This window comes from Podarcis pityusensis, assembly GCF_964106645.2.
Source record: "Podarcis pityusensis genome assembly, chromosome: 4".
Taxonomy (NCBI): domain Eukaryota; kingdom Metazoa; phylum Chordata; class Lepidosauria; order Squamata; family Lacertidae; genus Podarcis; species Podarcis pityusensis.
The window spans coordinates 726,232-741,724 of NC_138027.1; the positions used below are offsets into that span (position 1 = coordinate 726,232).

General features: G+C 45.1%; 2 protein-coding genes across 3 annotated transcripts in view; both read left to right on the forward strand.

The window, feature by feature from the left end:
- LOC308475084 (uncharacterized protein) overlaps positions 1 to 15,493 on the forward strand; it is a 65,765-nt gene that overhangs the window by 4,653 nt on the left and 45,619 nt on the right. The window lies entirely within an intron of this gene.
- On the forward strand, positions 34 to 9,643 carry LOC308475214 (uncharacterized protein). Of its 2 annotated transcripts, none has more exons than XM_081002224.1 (2): positions 34 to 117; positions 7,978 to 9,643. In XM_081002224.1, exon 2 carries the CDS (start codon positions 8,136 to 8,138, stop codon positions 9,312 to 9,314), a length of 1,179 nt encoding a protein of 392 aa, XP_080858350.1. In that variant the 5' UTR covers positions 34 to 117; positions 7,978 to 8,135; the 3' UTR covers positions 9,315 to 9,643. The 2 variants fall into 2 exon arrangements, with proteins under 2 accessions (XP_080858350.1, XP_080858349.1); XM_081002223.1 differs by lacking the exon at positions 34 to 117 and adding an exon at positions 5,975 to 6,308.

The following is a 15,493-nucleotide window of genomic DNA, read 5'->3' on the forward strand; positions in this document are numbered from 1 at the left end:
GCCTGGCATCCTGCTTACCTGTTTTCTCTTTCAGGAGACAGAATGATGCCAGCAAGACCTCCTGATCCATCTTTTCATGGGAGCAGAAGGGAAGCAGCGGCTGTGGAACCAGATCAGGTCAGGGGAAGCTGCCTTGTGGGGACAGAGGCCAAGGGATGGAGCAATGTCATGGACTGGTTGGGCACAGAGGAATGATGGGAGGAAGCAGCCGGGGAACCAGGAAGGGAAAATGTCTCAGCCCAAGGAGTGGAGGTGGAGGAAGGATGAGCAGTGAAAGGGAGAAGAGGGAGAAGTCTGGGAAGAGGAGGTGTCAGAAGCTGAAGGGGTAACAGGGCTTAGTGAGCTGGGAGACTCAGAGGCAGAATGCAGTGCAGAATCGGAGGCAGAAGAGGAAGGAGACGAGTGGGAGGAGGAAGGTCGAGAGGCAGAGGAGAGTCAGGAGAAGGAGGAGCCACCGATGGCTCCCTCTCCTTCTGCCATAAGCCACCCTCCCTACTTGTCTCTCTGAGCCAGGAGTTGTCTGAGAATGGAGGAGCAAAGGCAGGCTGCACACTGGCACACTGTTGGATCACTTTTCTCAGAGAGAAACCCCAGACAGGAGGGGACTTGGAAAGCTGTGGGGAGCTAGGGGCCTTCTCTTTTGGCAGCTGATTTCATGGAGGAAGACCCTGTCATGGAATTCTACTCAGTATTGATCCAGGCAGAACTCCAATGTATAGTTACCAGAGTGAAAACGTAAAGACGTTGCAGGATTCCCCAAAATAGACCAGAGGCAATTGTATTTCACTCAGCAGAGCTTTACTGCTACTGAAGACAAATGAGCATAATGGTCCCAAATCCAAAACATTCAGGATTGGCCCTGTCCATAAAAAATCCAGTTGCAGCAGACTTAACTGAAATTTCCCACAACTTATAATAAGTTTAAACCTCAACACTCAGCATACTCTGTACAGAACACCAGAAGGGAGGGAGGGAGATAGATAGAGAGAGAGAGAGAGAGAGAGAGAGAGAAACCCAGGCTCCTTCTGGCCTCTTCTTATAGACAGCATGACCTTGACAGAAGACAGAACAGAACCACTTTAACCCAGCTGTACTCAGGCTGCGATGCCTGGGTCCTTGTGCCAAAGGCCAAGCTCAGAAAGGGTGGCCCTAGGTCCCAAAACATGATTTTCTGTGGGTATGAGCCAGGGACCAAGGGGTGGAGATTTGCCTATCCAACAGGCAATCAGTCCAGGATTCTGCTCAGCAGCAGTGCTGAGTTCTGTGAGTAGAATGGATGGACACGCATACATGGGAACCCTGATGTTCTTTCAGAGAGTCTGCTTGACTCTGCTGATGAGGAAGAGGTAAAGGTTGAACTTGCTGCTGAGGCACAGAGTCCTGACCCAGAGCAGGTAGAGGGAAGAACTTCTCCTAAAGCTGTGAAGCTTGTACAGAGAAGTGCTCCTTCCTCACCCACAGGTTCAGCTGAGAAGTCTAAACGGCGCAGTAAGTCAGAGGGGGAGCTCTCTGAGGCCAAGGACGTTCTAGCTGGTCCTAGTGGGTCTGAGGGGGTACCTGAAACTGGGTTGAGACGTTCAGCTCGCACAACAAAAGGTAAACCGCCTGACAGGTTTGCAGTCACAAGTGTGTGGGTTGGCATGGCACAGTGTGAACCCGAGAGTTTTGAGGATGTTCAGAAACTGCCTCAGAAAGAAGCCAGGAAATGGCATGAGGCAATGCAGAAGGAGATGAGCTCAATGGAGTCTCTAGGTGTGTTCTCCCTCACAACGTTGCCAGTGGGGAAACAGGCCGTGAGCAGCTGCTAGGTTTACCGTCTTAAACCCACAGCAACAGGCTAGGCCAGTAGCCAGAGGGTTCACACAGCAAAAGGGGCTGCATTATACTGAGGTATATGCTCCCACTTCCAGAAGTGAAACTCTGCACATGCTCTTATCCATTGCTGCACAAAGAGGTTTTCAGGTGTATCACTTTGATGTGGATGTGGCCTATTTGAACTCAGACCTCCAGGAGGATCTGTACATGCTTCCTCCTCCAGGGTTTGAGGGCAATGAGCCGAATACTGTATGGAAGCTTCACAAGTCCATTTATGGCTTAAAGCAATCGGCCAGAAATTGAAACTTGTACCTGAATGAAGCCTTAGAGAAGCTAGGTTTCAGGAAGAGTCTTGCTGACAGCTGCCTGTACCTTAAAGGGTCAGGAGTCACAGGAAATGTTGTTGATCTTTGTTGATGACATCATTCACATCTCAGGGGCAAACAAACAGGTGCAGAAGTTTGCCAAAGAGCTTGGAAAACGGTTTCAGCTCAAGAACCTGGGTGCAGTAAGGATCTACTTAGGTGTTCAGATAGACAGGACTGAAGATGGAAGCTTCTTGCTCAGGCAGAAAGGCAAGATTGAGCAGTTGCTTGAGAAGTTCAGAATGTCTGATTGTGCAGGGGTTAGGGCACCTATGGAGACGAGCTACGTGAAAGACAGTCGGCTAGCAGAACGCGTTGAGTGCGAGAACGCTGAGCTCTTCCAGTCCGCTCTGGGTAGTCTGTTGTATCTGTCCCAATGGAGCAGGCCGGACATTGCTTTTGCTACCAATCTGCTCAGTAGGGAAGCATCAAAGCCCAGTGTAAATGCCTGGCATGGTATCAAGCGGGTGCTGCGTTACCTGCAAGATACCAAGGACTTCAGTCTCAAGCTGTCAGCTGCAGGTGAGACGGCGCTTACTTCCTGGGCAGATAGCGACGGGGCGAATCTGGATGACAGGAAGTCTGTATCTGGGATGGTAATAAAGTTTGGGGAATCTCTAGTTGGGTGGAAGTCCCGGAAGCAAAGTCTCATTGCGCTGTCCTCTACTGAGGCTGAGTTCATTGCACTGTCGGAATTGTGCAGGGAACTGGAGTTCTATAGATGCCTGGTGCAAGAGATCTATGGGGATTGTTGCCTGCCCATCACTGTTTGGGAAGACAATCAACCCTGTCTGAAGTTGGCAGAATCTGGGCAGTTGAAGGCCAGAACCAAGCATGTAGACATACGTTTCCAGAATGCGTGTCATAGTGTCAATCCTATTGAAAGCAATCCTATCGAAACAACACAGCAATTAAGAGGAAGGAAAGAACAGAGCATTGTGTAGCAGATCATATTTCTGATGTCTCAGAAGAGGACATCAGAAAGGGAGGGAGACAGTGCTCCTGAAGGTAGGAGTCTATCAATTGATGAAGATAATCATCCAAATGTCATAGACCAAATGGAGCAAACAGCACGCAGACCTAGTGGTGGGAGGAAAAAATCCTTAAATAAGAGACACGGGGGAATGATTAATGGACTTCAATGTCTGTACACTAATGCGCAAAGCATGGGAAATAAACAAGATGAGCTTGAGCTCTTGGTACAGCAAACTAAATATGACATAATAGGCATCACTGAAACCTGGTGGGATAAGTCCCACGATTGGAATGTAATAATGGGGGGATACAATCTATTTCAGAGAAACAGACCAGACAAGAAAGGAGGAGGAGTGGCGTTATATGTCAGGGATGTGTATACCTGTGAAGAGATCCAAGATTTAGAACCTCAAAGCCAAAGTGAGAACATTTGGGTCCAAGTTAAGGGAGAGAAGAATAACAGTGACCTCATTGTGGGAGTTTACTATAGATCCCCAAGCCAAACGGAGGACATAGATGATGCCTTCCTGGAACAGATGGCCAAGCATGCAAAAAGAAGGGAGATAGTAGTAATGGGGGACTTCAATTACCCGGATATTTGTTGGATGTCAAACTCAGCCAAGAGCATAAGGTCAAACAGATTCTTCACTGGCCTTGCAGACAACTTCATTGTCCAGAAAGTGGGAGAAGCAACAAGAGGAACAGCCATTTTAGATCTGGTCCTAACCAATGTTGATGACCTGGTTAGTGAGGTAGAAGTGGAAGGATCATTAGGCGCAAGTGATCATGCTCTTCTGAAGTTTACGATACAGCAGAAAGGAGCAGCCAAGCATACTAGGACTCAATTTCTTGACTTTAAGAAAGCCGACTTCATAAAACTTAGGGAAGTGCTGGGTGAGATCCCATGGACAGTAATACTAAAAGGAAAGGGAGTTCATGATGGCTGGGAGTTTGTTAAGAGGGAGATAGTAAAAGCACAACGTCAGGCAATACCAATGAGACGGAAACATGGAAGGTGCCTAAAGAAGCCAGGGTGGCTATCTAAAGAACTTTTAACTGAGTTAAGATTAAAAAAGGATGTGTACAAAAAATGGAAAAGGGGGGAAACCACCAAAGAGGAATTCAAACAAATAGCCAGCACGTGTAGACACAAAGTCAGAAAAGCTAAAGCACAGAATGAAGTCAGGCTTGCTAGAGAGGTTAAAAGCAACAAAAAAGGCTTTTATGGGTATGTTCGTAGCAAAAGGAAGAACAAAGAAACAGTGGGGTCACTCAGAAGAGAAGATGGTGAAATGCAAACAGGGGACACAGAAAGGGCTGAACTCCTCAATGCCTTCTTTGCCTCAGTCTTCTCCGATAAAGAAAACAATGCCCGACCTGAAGAATTTGGAGCAAATGATTCAGCAGAGGAAACACAGCCCAGAATAACTAAGGAGATAGTACAAGAATACTTGGCTAGTTTAGATGTATTCAAGTCTCCAGGGCCAGATGAACTGCATCCAAGAGTATTAAAAGAACTGGCAGATGTGATCTCAGAACCACTGGCAGTCATCTTTGAGAATTTCTGGAGAACAGGCGAAGTCCCGGCAGACTGGAGGAGGGCAAATGTTGTCCCTATTTTCAAAAAGAGGAAAAGAGAGGACCCAAATAATTACCGCCCAGTCAGTCTGACATCAATACCAGAGAAGATTCTGGAGCAGATCATTAAGCAAACAGTCTGTGAGCACCTAGAAAGGAATGCTGTGATCACCAATAGTCAGCACGGATTTCTGAAAAATAAGTCATGTCAGACTAACCTGATCTCGTTTTTTGACAGAATTACAAGCCTGGTAGATGAAGGGAACGCAGTGGATATAGCCTACCTTGATTTCAGCAAGGCATTTGACAAGGTGCCCCATGATATTCTTGTAAAGAAGCTGGTAAAATGCGGTCTTGACTATGCTACCACTCAGTGGATTTGTAACTGGCTGACTGACCGAACCCAAAGGGTGCTCATCAATGGTTCCTCTTCATCCTGGAGAAGAGTGACTAGTGGGGTGCCACAGGGTTCTATCTTGGGCCCAGTCTTATTCAACATCTTTATCAAAAACTTGGATGATGGACTCAAGGGCATCCTGATCAAATTTGCAGATGACACCAAACTGGGAGGGGTGGCTAACACCCCAGAGGACAGGATCACACTTCAAAACGACCTTGACAGATTAGAGAACTGGGCCAAAACAAACAAGATGAATTTTAACAGGGAGAAATGTAAAGTATTGCACTTGGGCAAAAAAATTGAGAGGCACAAATACAAGATGGGGGACACCTGGCTTGAGAGCAGTACATGTGAAAAGGATCTAGGAGTCCTGGTTGACCACAAACTTGACATTAGCCAACAGTGTGACGCGGCAGCTAAAAAAGCCAATGCAATTCTGGGCTACATCAATAGGAGGATAGCATCTAGATCAAGGGAAGTAATAGTGCCACTGTATTCTGCTCTGGTCAGACCTCACCTGGAGTATTGTGTCCAGTTCTGGGCACCACAGTTCAAGAAGGACACTGACAAACTGGAACGTGTCCAGAGGAGGGCAACCAAATTGGTCAAAGGCCTGGAAACGATGCCTTCTGAGGAACGGCTAAGGGAGCTGGGCATGTTTAGCCTGGAGAAGAGGAGGTTAAGGGGTGATATGATAGCCATTTTCAAATATAGAAAAGGATGTCACATAGAGGAGGGAGAAAGGTTGTTTTCTGCTGCTCCAGAGAAGCGGACACGGAGCAATGGATCCAAACTACAAGAAAGAAGATTCCACCTAAACCTTAGGAAGAACTTCCTGACAGTAAGAGCTGTTCGACAGTGGAATTTGCTGCCAAGGAGTGTGGTGGAGTCTCCTTCTTTGGAGGTCTTTAAGCAGAGGCTTGACAACCATATGTCAGGAGTGCTCTGATGGTGTTTCCTGCTTGGCAGGGGGTTGGACTCGATGGCCCTTGTGGTCTCTTCCAACTCTATGATTCTATGATTCTATGACATTTCCCTTTTCTTTTAGGGTCCAGTGTGCTTTGAAGAGGTCGCTGTTTGTTTCACGGACGAGGAGTGGGCATTGCTGGATCCTGACCAGAGAGCTCTGCATGAGGACGTCATGGAGGAGAATCGTGGGATCGTGGCCTCTCTTGGTAAGGCTCCCTGTGGGATCGTCCTATCTGCCTGGAAATTCAAAAAACACCTCTGTGTGACAAACCTCATACATTTTCACAGAGCTCAGCAGCGCCCCCTCCAACACCTGGGAACCTAACACTCCCACAATAAACCTTGAACAGCAAATTCCAGTTTTTTCTGTATTCCAGCAAATTCCCGTTTTGTTTTGTTTTGGTATCTGAAGAAGTGAGCATGCAACGAAAGCTCATACTAATAACAAACTCAGTTGGTCTCTAAGGTGCTACTGGAAGGAATTTTTTTTATTTAGCTTCAGAGTTGTGCGGAAAGATAAGTAGCTTCTGTCAAGTTTTCTGTTTTTGTTTTTGCTGCTGTCAGTCTTGGGTTGACCAGAGAGACGACTGACATTGGAGATGGAGGGGATTCCATGACTGGGCCAAACAAAATCCATCCCAGAGAAGAGCCAGGCTTATTGAATCTCAGGTAGTAGTAGCAGTAATAATAATAATAATAATAATAATAATAATAATAATAATAGTAATTTTTATTTTTACTTTGCCCATCTGGCTGGGTTGCCCCAGCTGCTCTGGGCGGCTTCCAACACTTATATAAACCAGAAACATTAATCATAACAATCTGTCCCCATATAAAAAGTACATTAACTTTAAAATGAACAACTTACACTAGTGGCCAAAATTGTGGAAACCTTTTGGAGAAAGTGTATTTCAGAGCTTTGATACCTCATGACACCACTTTTTTGGGAGTAATAGCATAAAACTATATATCAATAGAAATATAATTTAATGAAGAATGTAATGATTTTCTTCTGTCATGCAGGCACAGTCTCTCCATTCTTCGATCATCACTTGCTGTTGTGCACCTTTTCCAGTCTGATTTTGGAGTGACTGAGTCTCTTATACCTCCTCAAAAATATAGACCAGCTTTGGTTAAGTTTCCCCCAATCTTTCTTCTAATTTCTTCATACCTGTAGCCTTGTTCACTTAATAGTACGATTTTACATCTCTTTCTGGGTAACTACCAACCAAATTGATAGCAATCACATAATACACTGACAAAAGTCAACCTAAGCAAGTTGTGCTTCCCTTTTCTGGTCATATGTCTATAACCTTTGATAGTATACAGATAATTGAACAAATTTTGTTGCACTACATTCTTGATTAAATTATCTTTCCATTGCTATATAATATTATGGTATTGCAGTCATACCTCGGGTTACAGTCATTTAAGGTTGCGTGTTTTTGGGTTGTGCACTGAGCTGAACCTGGAAGTACCGGAATGGGTTACTTCCAGGTTTCAGTGCTTGCACATGCGCAGAACCACCAAATTACGACCCACGCATGTGCAGATGCAACGCTGCAGGTTGCGAACGCTGCGGGTTGTGAACATGTCTCCCACACGGATCATGTTTGCAACCCGAACATCCACTGTACTCCAAAAGAAGTGATGTTATGAGCCATCAAACATCTGAAATGCACTTTTTTCTAAAAGGCTTTCACAATTTTACCACTATAGTATATCAAAAAAAGCAACATTCAACAACCCATCAGAATCTAATAAGAAATATGTTGGTTAATGACAAAACACAAAGGTAATGAACACACACGCAACTCCCTTCAGTTCTTCTTCATTTGTTCCTGAGGCTCTAATCCGTTTTTGTCTCCGTTGCAGATTGTGATGAATTGGAAATCGAGAACAAAGGTGAACACGACAAAATCCCCAGAAAGGAGAAGCCATGCAAAAATTTGGAGTGTGGAGACAGCTGCACTCAGAGCTCCAATCTCACTAAGCATCAGAGAATTCATACAGGAGACAAACCCTATCAGTGCATGGAATGTGGGAAGAGCTTCAGTTGGAGCTCCCATCTCACTTACCATCAGAGAATTCATACAGGTGAGAAACCCTATCAGTGTGTGGAATGTGGAAAGAGCTTCAGTCAGAGCTCCCATCTCACTAACCATCAGAGAATTCATACAGGGGAGAAACCCTATCAGTGTGTGGAATGTGGAAAGAGCTTCAGTCACAGCCATGATCTCACTTCCCATCAAAGAATTCATACAGGGGAGAAACCCTATCAGTGTGGGGAATGTGGAAAGAGCTTCAATCAGAGCTCCTCTCTCACTTCCCATCAAAGAATTCATACAGGGGAGAAACCCTATCAGTGCATGGAATGTGGAAAGAGCTTCAGTCACAACCAAAGTCTGAATTCCCATCAAAGAATTCATACAGGGGAGAAACCCTATCAGTGTGGGGGATGTGGAAAGAAATTCATTACAAGCTCCAGTCTCACTTCCCATCAGAGAATTCATACAGGAGAGAAACCCTATCAGTGTGGGGAATGTGGAAAGAGCTTCAGGAAGAGCTCGGATCTCACTTCCCATCAGAGAATTCATACAGGGGAGAAACCCTATCAGTGTGGGGAATGTGGAAAGAGCTTCAGGAAGAGCTCGGATCTCACTTCCCATCAGAGAATTCATACAGGGGAGAAACCCTATCAGTGTGGGGAATGTGGAAAGAAATTCATTACAAGCTCCAGTCTCACTTCCCATCAGAGAATTCATACAGGAGAGAAACCCTATCAGTGTGGGGAATGTGGAAAGAAATTCATTACAAGCTCCAGTCTCACTTCCCATCAGAGAATTCATACAGGGGAGAAACCCTATCAGTGTGGGGAATGTGGAAAGAAATTCATTACAAGCTCCAATCTCACTTCCCATCAGAGAATTCGTACAGGAGAGAAACCATATCAGTGTGGGGAATGTGAAAAGAGCTTCTGGGTGAGCTCTGATCTCACTAAGCATCAGACACTTCATACAGGGGAGAAACCCTACCAGTGCATGGAATGTGGGAAGAGCTTCCGTCAGAGCTCCAATCTCACTTCCCATCAAAGAATTCATACAAGGGAGAAACCCTATCAGTGTGGGGAATGTGGAAAGAGCTTCAGTCAGAGCTCCCATCTCACTTCCCATCAGAGAATTCATACAGGGGAGAAACCCTTCATTCTATAGCTTTAGGAGCCAGGCAAATCCGCACCTTTTTAACCAGGCCTTTGGCTGATTGACATCTAAGGCCCTTTTAAAATGTGGTGGGGAGTTGAGTTACTGATGTGTATTTTGTGTTTTTATGTTGTGCTTTTGTATTGTAACTGTCCTGAGACATGTGGGAACAGGAGCCAACACTTAGAGGCTGAGGGGTTTTTGCCCCCCAATAGTATATTTGAGGGGGCCACCCCCCCAGTTGATAGGCATTGCCATTCCAATGCCCTTTATGCATCATGTGATTGATTGTGCAAGGCAGGCCTTACCTGGCCCCTTCCTCCAATATTTTATTCAAGTTGGCACCAATATTTTATTCAAGTTGGGTGGTAGACAAATTAAATAAATACATAAATCACCTTCCTTTGCACATGTTTCAGCCTGTCAATATCCTTATTTTTTATCATTTTTAATATTTATGTGCCTTTCATCTGAAGATTTCACAACATAAACATACAAGATAAAAGCATGGCTTTCTCAAAAACAAGAAAAGCCAGAGAAATCTCTCCTCCCCTTTCTCTGGATGGTGTTACAAACTTTGTTGATCAGGGAACAGCTGTGGAAATAATGCATCTTGATTTCAGTAAGGCTTTTGACGAAGTCCCCCATAATATTTTTGCCTTTAAGCTTCTAAAATGGGGGCTGAATGAGGAAACTGTTAGGTGGATTTGAGTAACCGAACCCAAATTGTCCTCCTCCATGGTTCCTCATCATCCTGGGGGAAAGTGACAAGAGGGGTGCTGTAGGGTTCTGTCCTGGGCCCGTTGTTGTTCAACGTCTTTATGAACGACTTGGATGAAGGAACTGAGGGGATGCCCATCACATTTGCGGAGGACACCAAATGGGGAGCGGAGGCCAATGTGGCAGAAGGCAGAATGAAGCAACCAGAAATCACCTCAACCCGATGGACTGGTGACCCCCTCCTCCTTTTCCTCTCCCCCCAAACCATCAATACAGCTAACACGATCAATATTCCCCCCAGCCTCACACCTCCACAGAGATCCCCACCCAACACCAGTCCAGGTGACATCAAAAGACACTCCCCATTACCCAACAATCTACAACTCACTCTCAGCACCCCTCCCCATGCCTTACTAAGTAAAATAATTCCCCTTGTTGCCAGGATTTTTAAGGTACCAGTGAGCCACTCAAATTGTGTCCCAGAATTGACAGACGCAGCAGTGGAGAAAAAGAAAGTGATATTTATTGCTGAGCAATAAGTGACCCAGTGGAATCCTTTCCAAAAGACTGGGCCCCGGGCTCCAGCGCCCTGAGGCTTTATACCTGAGTACATACATGGCATAATCGATACAATCGCACACAGCAGCAAAAAGAAAACCAATGAGAGCATTCAAGCCTTGCCCCCTGATCATGTAAAGAGTTCCCTCCCAACTTCTGCTTTTTCAGTCTGAACATGCATTTAACCTTTCCCCTGATTTATGGTAAGAAGGAAGAAAAAGGAACTTCGGCCCTTACGCTCCTACGCGGCCATCTGCTATACCAGGACATTTTGCGGTTAGCATCTTCCTGTTTGAGCTACTCGGGACCCTGTCTGGACGGGGGGGAAGTGCCAGCACAGCAGATTTATTGCTTCCCCCTTATGTTAGCGAGACATTAAGAAGAACAAGGGAAGCGAACTGGGGCAGAGTTCATTTCGGATTCTTCCGATCTAAGCAATTTGCTATAAGCTTTTGCAGAAGCCGTCATGATTCAAACATGGATTATATAAAAATCATTATAAGGATATATGGTTATATGTTAACTGATTATATGAAAAGCGTACGGGTAAAATTCCTCCAGGTGTTCCTGCTTCACCCTAACCTCAATAAAACAATCCACAAACAGGCTAAAATGTGACAAACAAGCAGCACATCGGGGCTGCCAGAGCATATCAACACCCTCATCCCTACCCCAACTTACCAGTGATGCTAATAACATGAGCAACATTGCTTATGGACCCGATATCCAACATAGGCGTCACAAAGACGGTTGGAGGATGGATGGCGGCCAACAGATTGAGGTTGAATCCTGTCAAGACAGAAGTACTGTTTCTGGGGGACAGGAGGCGGGCAGGTGTGGAGGATTCCCTGGTCCTGAATGGGGTAACTGTGCCCCTGAAGGACCAGGTGCGCAGCCTGGGAGTCATTTTGGACTTACAGCTGTCCATGGAGGCACAGGTCAATTCTGTGTCCAGGGCAGCTGTGTACCAGCTCCATCTAGTATGCAGGCTGAGACCCTACCTGCCCACGGACTGTCTCGCCAGAGTGGTGCATGCTCTGGGTATCTCCTGCTTGGACTACTGCAATGCACTCTAGGTGGGGCTATCTTTGAAGCTGACCCGGAAACTACAACTAATCCAGAATGCGGCAGCTAGACTGGTGATTGGGATTACGAGACGACGTAACACCGGTCTTGAAAGACCTACATTGGCTCTCAGTGCGTTTCCGAGCACAATTCAAAGTGTTGGTGCTGACCTTTAAAGCTCTAAACTGCCTCGGTCTAGTATATCTGAAGGAACGTCTCCACCCCCGTTGTTCTGCCCGGACACTGAGATCCATCTCCAAGGGCCTTCTGGCGGTTCCCTCACTGCGAGAAGCCAAGTTATAGAGAACCAGGCAGAGAGCCTTCTCGGTAGTGGCACCCGCCCTGTGGAACTCCCTCCCACCAAATGTCAAAGAGAAGAACAACTACCAGACTTTTAGAAAACATCTGAAGGCAGCCCTGTTTAGGGAAGCTTTTAAGGTTTGATGCATTATGATATTTTAATATTTTGTTGGAAGCCGCCCAAAGTGGCTGGGGAAGCCCAGCCAGATGGGCAGGGTATAAATAATAAATTATTATTATTATGATACTTAACACCGTTTCACTGACCACTTCCTATCGCAAACAACAGGGAGGATGGCCTGACCTTGAACAAAGAACTCCATGCCAGCTGAGACCTAGGACCAACTGGCTAAATGCCAGATGGCCCATGATACCCCAAATAAACACCTATATGACTACATAGGGGATACTTTCTGCAACCCACCCCCCACTCTTTAACCCAAATCTAATTTTAACCTCTAGGTCAGCGCAATTTCACTGGTTTGATGGACAATACAAGGTGAGAGACACAGGGCAACCCAAACTGGCTGGCATGGAATCACCCTATATAGTAGATAAGCAAGATGGCTAGCTTAAAAGTAATTACATTAAATGTGAGGGGGTTGGGAAACCCCATCAAAAGAAAATGCATCACCTTGTATGTAAACACCATGAAACTGTCAGCATCGCCCTAGAGCCAGTGCGCCGACTGGACTCATGCACCTCAACCCCGACTGGGCTAGGCGAGCTGGGTAGCACCGCCAGAGACCTCCTTTCTCACAGGAACAGGTCACAGTGCTGTGGACTCACAGCTTAGAGCTGAGAGCACCGGATTCACTGTCTCAATAATACAGTTGTTGCGCAGCAGAGTTTTGCAGAGTCTTGCAGAGTATAAACCACTCGGAGAGCAGCTCTGTAGAATATCTTCCTTTTATTCTATAACTACAACTATGATACAAAACTATATACAGAGCTGAATATTCTAAGCATAAATCAATGCTACACTGAGAGTCTGCAGCTGCTCTTAGCAGCAATCTTATCTCTAGGATCTCTAACACTCTCACTCTCTCCGATACACTGACTGACTGACTCTCTCTCACACACAGTTATGTTGCTGGGCAGAATAAGTAGATAGGCAGGACACGCCTCCTTCTCTCTGGAGAGTCAGCAGAGACCATCAGGAGATCATCAGGAGATTCTTGGGTATGGGAGGGGTGAAATCTCCTCATCCTCCCCCATTTCATCCGACCATTTCAAGAATCTTTAACATAACTGCAATTTACACATACACTCCAAAAGTTGTTCTCTGCTTACAACCTTGGTTAACATATTTGCAGGTATCTCTCTTCCCGGCATATAAAACACTTTTACAATACCATTGAATAAGCAGCTTCTGGAAAAATCTTCACACACATTTCTTTCTCTCAAATACAAATTGACATTTCTAATTAGGCAGATTTGAACAAACCATTTTTCAGAACTCAAATACACGCTTTCCTTCAAATATCAGGTAAGGAAATAAATAAAGCGTTTTGTGCTACTACTCTCAGCACACTTCATGCTAGGTTTGAAAACCCCACCAGAGTTGCTCGTGACCGCAGTCTTTGCAAACTCTTCAGAAAACCTTTTCGGTGGTACACCCTTGGTTGTTCTCTCGGACCTGCGCAGAACTCTTTGATCCTCTTGTTCTGGTGCTTCCTCCTCTTTGGGAGAATGGGGAGCTAAAGTATATGAAGCTGCTAAGTCTGAGTCAGCGTCAGACTCACCTGAGGCTTTTGGGCTCTGATAATCTGTGCCATCATCTGGAACTACATTGGCATCAGGATTATCATCACCAATAACACTTGCCTCCCTCTTAACTTTCTTTGCCCCTTTTGCACCATCATCACAAATGGGATGGCACTGAAAAACGCCAACTCTGTCCCATTGTGGATTGTCATCAATACTCCTGGTCAGCCTTATGGTTTTCGTGTCTGTGATCAGAACACGATAAGACCCTTTCTCATATCCTAGGAAAACACCATGTTCTCCACGCTTGCTCAGTTTGTCACCCTGCGAGGTGTGCACCCAAACCTCCGAACCAAAAATTTTAAAATGCTTTACACATGGCTTTCTTCCGTGAAGCATCTCATATGGGGTGCAATTTACACTAGACTGGTACCTCCTGTTATACACATGACAGAAAAATGAAAGAGCTTCAGCCCAAAAAGGATTGGGCAGCCCCGAATCATGTAACAGCGTTCTGATTCCTTGCTGCAGGGTCTGGTTTACTCTCTCACATAAACCATTCTGCCAGGGTGATCTGGGCGTGGCCGTCCTATGCTCAATGCCCTGTTCAGAAAGAAAACTCTCAAACTCTTCCGAACAAAATTCTCCACCCTTGTCTGTGAAAAGAAAACGTACATTCTCATTATGTACATTTCTGAGCCATTTACAAAACTGGCGAAACTTGGTAAAGGCTTCAGACTTTTTCTGCAGCATATAGATCCAAACATATTTTGAATAGGAGTCTATCAGAACCATGAAAAACCTTGAATTGCCTCTAGAGAGCGCTAGAGGCCCCACTAAGTCTGCATGAATGACTTCATATGGCTTCTTGGCCTCTCTCCCAGACTCTGTACCTTTGGGAGCTTGCCTTGCCTTACTCTCAGCACAAGAAACACATTTCATGTGGTAGGGACATTCTTTCAACTTCATACCCTGAACCATATCAGGCATTTTTGCCACAGCCTGGAAATTCAGATGACCATAAATACGGTGGTAATAATGAATACATTGGTCATGCAACTTTTCATTCTTATCCACAGACAAATTGCAACACTCTTTCTCAGTTGCTTCTGCAGTGCCTGTACCTGAAACAAAAGGCAATTGGTACAATCCATTTACACATTTTGCATACAGAATAAGCTTGCCATCTCTAAGAATTTCACAGCGAGATTTAGCAAACACCACCTTAAACCCTTGACGATCAAGCTGGGAAACACTCAACAAATTGTCCTGAATATCAGGCGCATACAGGACATTCTTAATAGTTGCATTCAGGCTCTTTATTTTTATTTTTATTTTTTCCTTCATATATAAATTTTTATTGGTTTTACAAAATTTTTAAAACAATACAAACATATAAAAAGACATACAAACACGTATAGTTTCATGACCTTTTTTTTCATAAACCTTCTTTCTCGGACTCCCCCATACCTCCCCTTTCTGCATCCCAATGTCCAAAATTTTCCAGCAACTTCTAAATAGTTCTGTCAAACATATGTCTTCTTAATCTTTCCTTCAGTCTAATCTTATATCGCTGTAACCCTTTCTTTCTCAAAACCTCGACATTCTAACATTCATCAAGTTTATAATAGTCCTTAAGATAGATTTTAAATTTCTTCCATTCTTCTTCCGCCGTCTCCTTCCCCTGGTCGCGGATTCTGCCAGTCATCTCAGCCAGTGTCATATAGTCCATCACTTTCATCTGCCATTCTTCCAGAGTGGGTAGGTCTTGTGTCTTCCAATACTTTGCGATGAGTATTCTTGCTGCTGTCGTAGCATACATAAAAAAGATTCTATCTTTC

What these genes read in the sequence shown, in the direction of transcription:
- LOC308475214 (XM_081002223.1), top strand. Translation starts at nt 6,275, where the DNA reads ATGGAGGAGAATCGTGGGATCGTGGCCTCTCTTG. An exon ending in TGGGATCGTGGCCTCTCTTG is followed by an intron (nt 6,309 to 7,977) that starts GTAAGGCTCCCT and finishes TCTCCGTTGCAG; the next exon opens with ATTGTGATGAATTGGAAATC.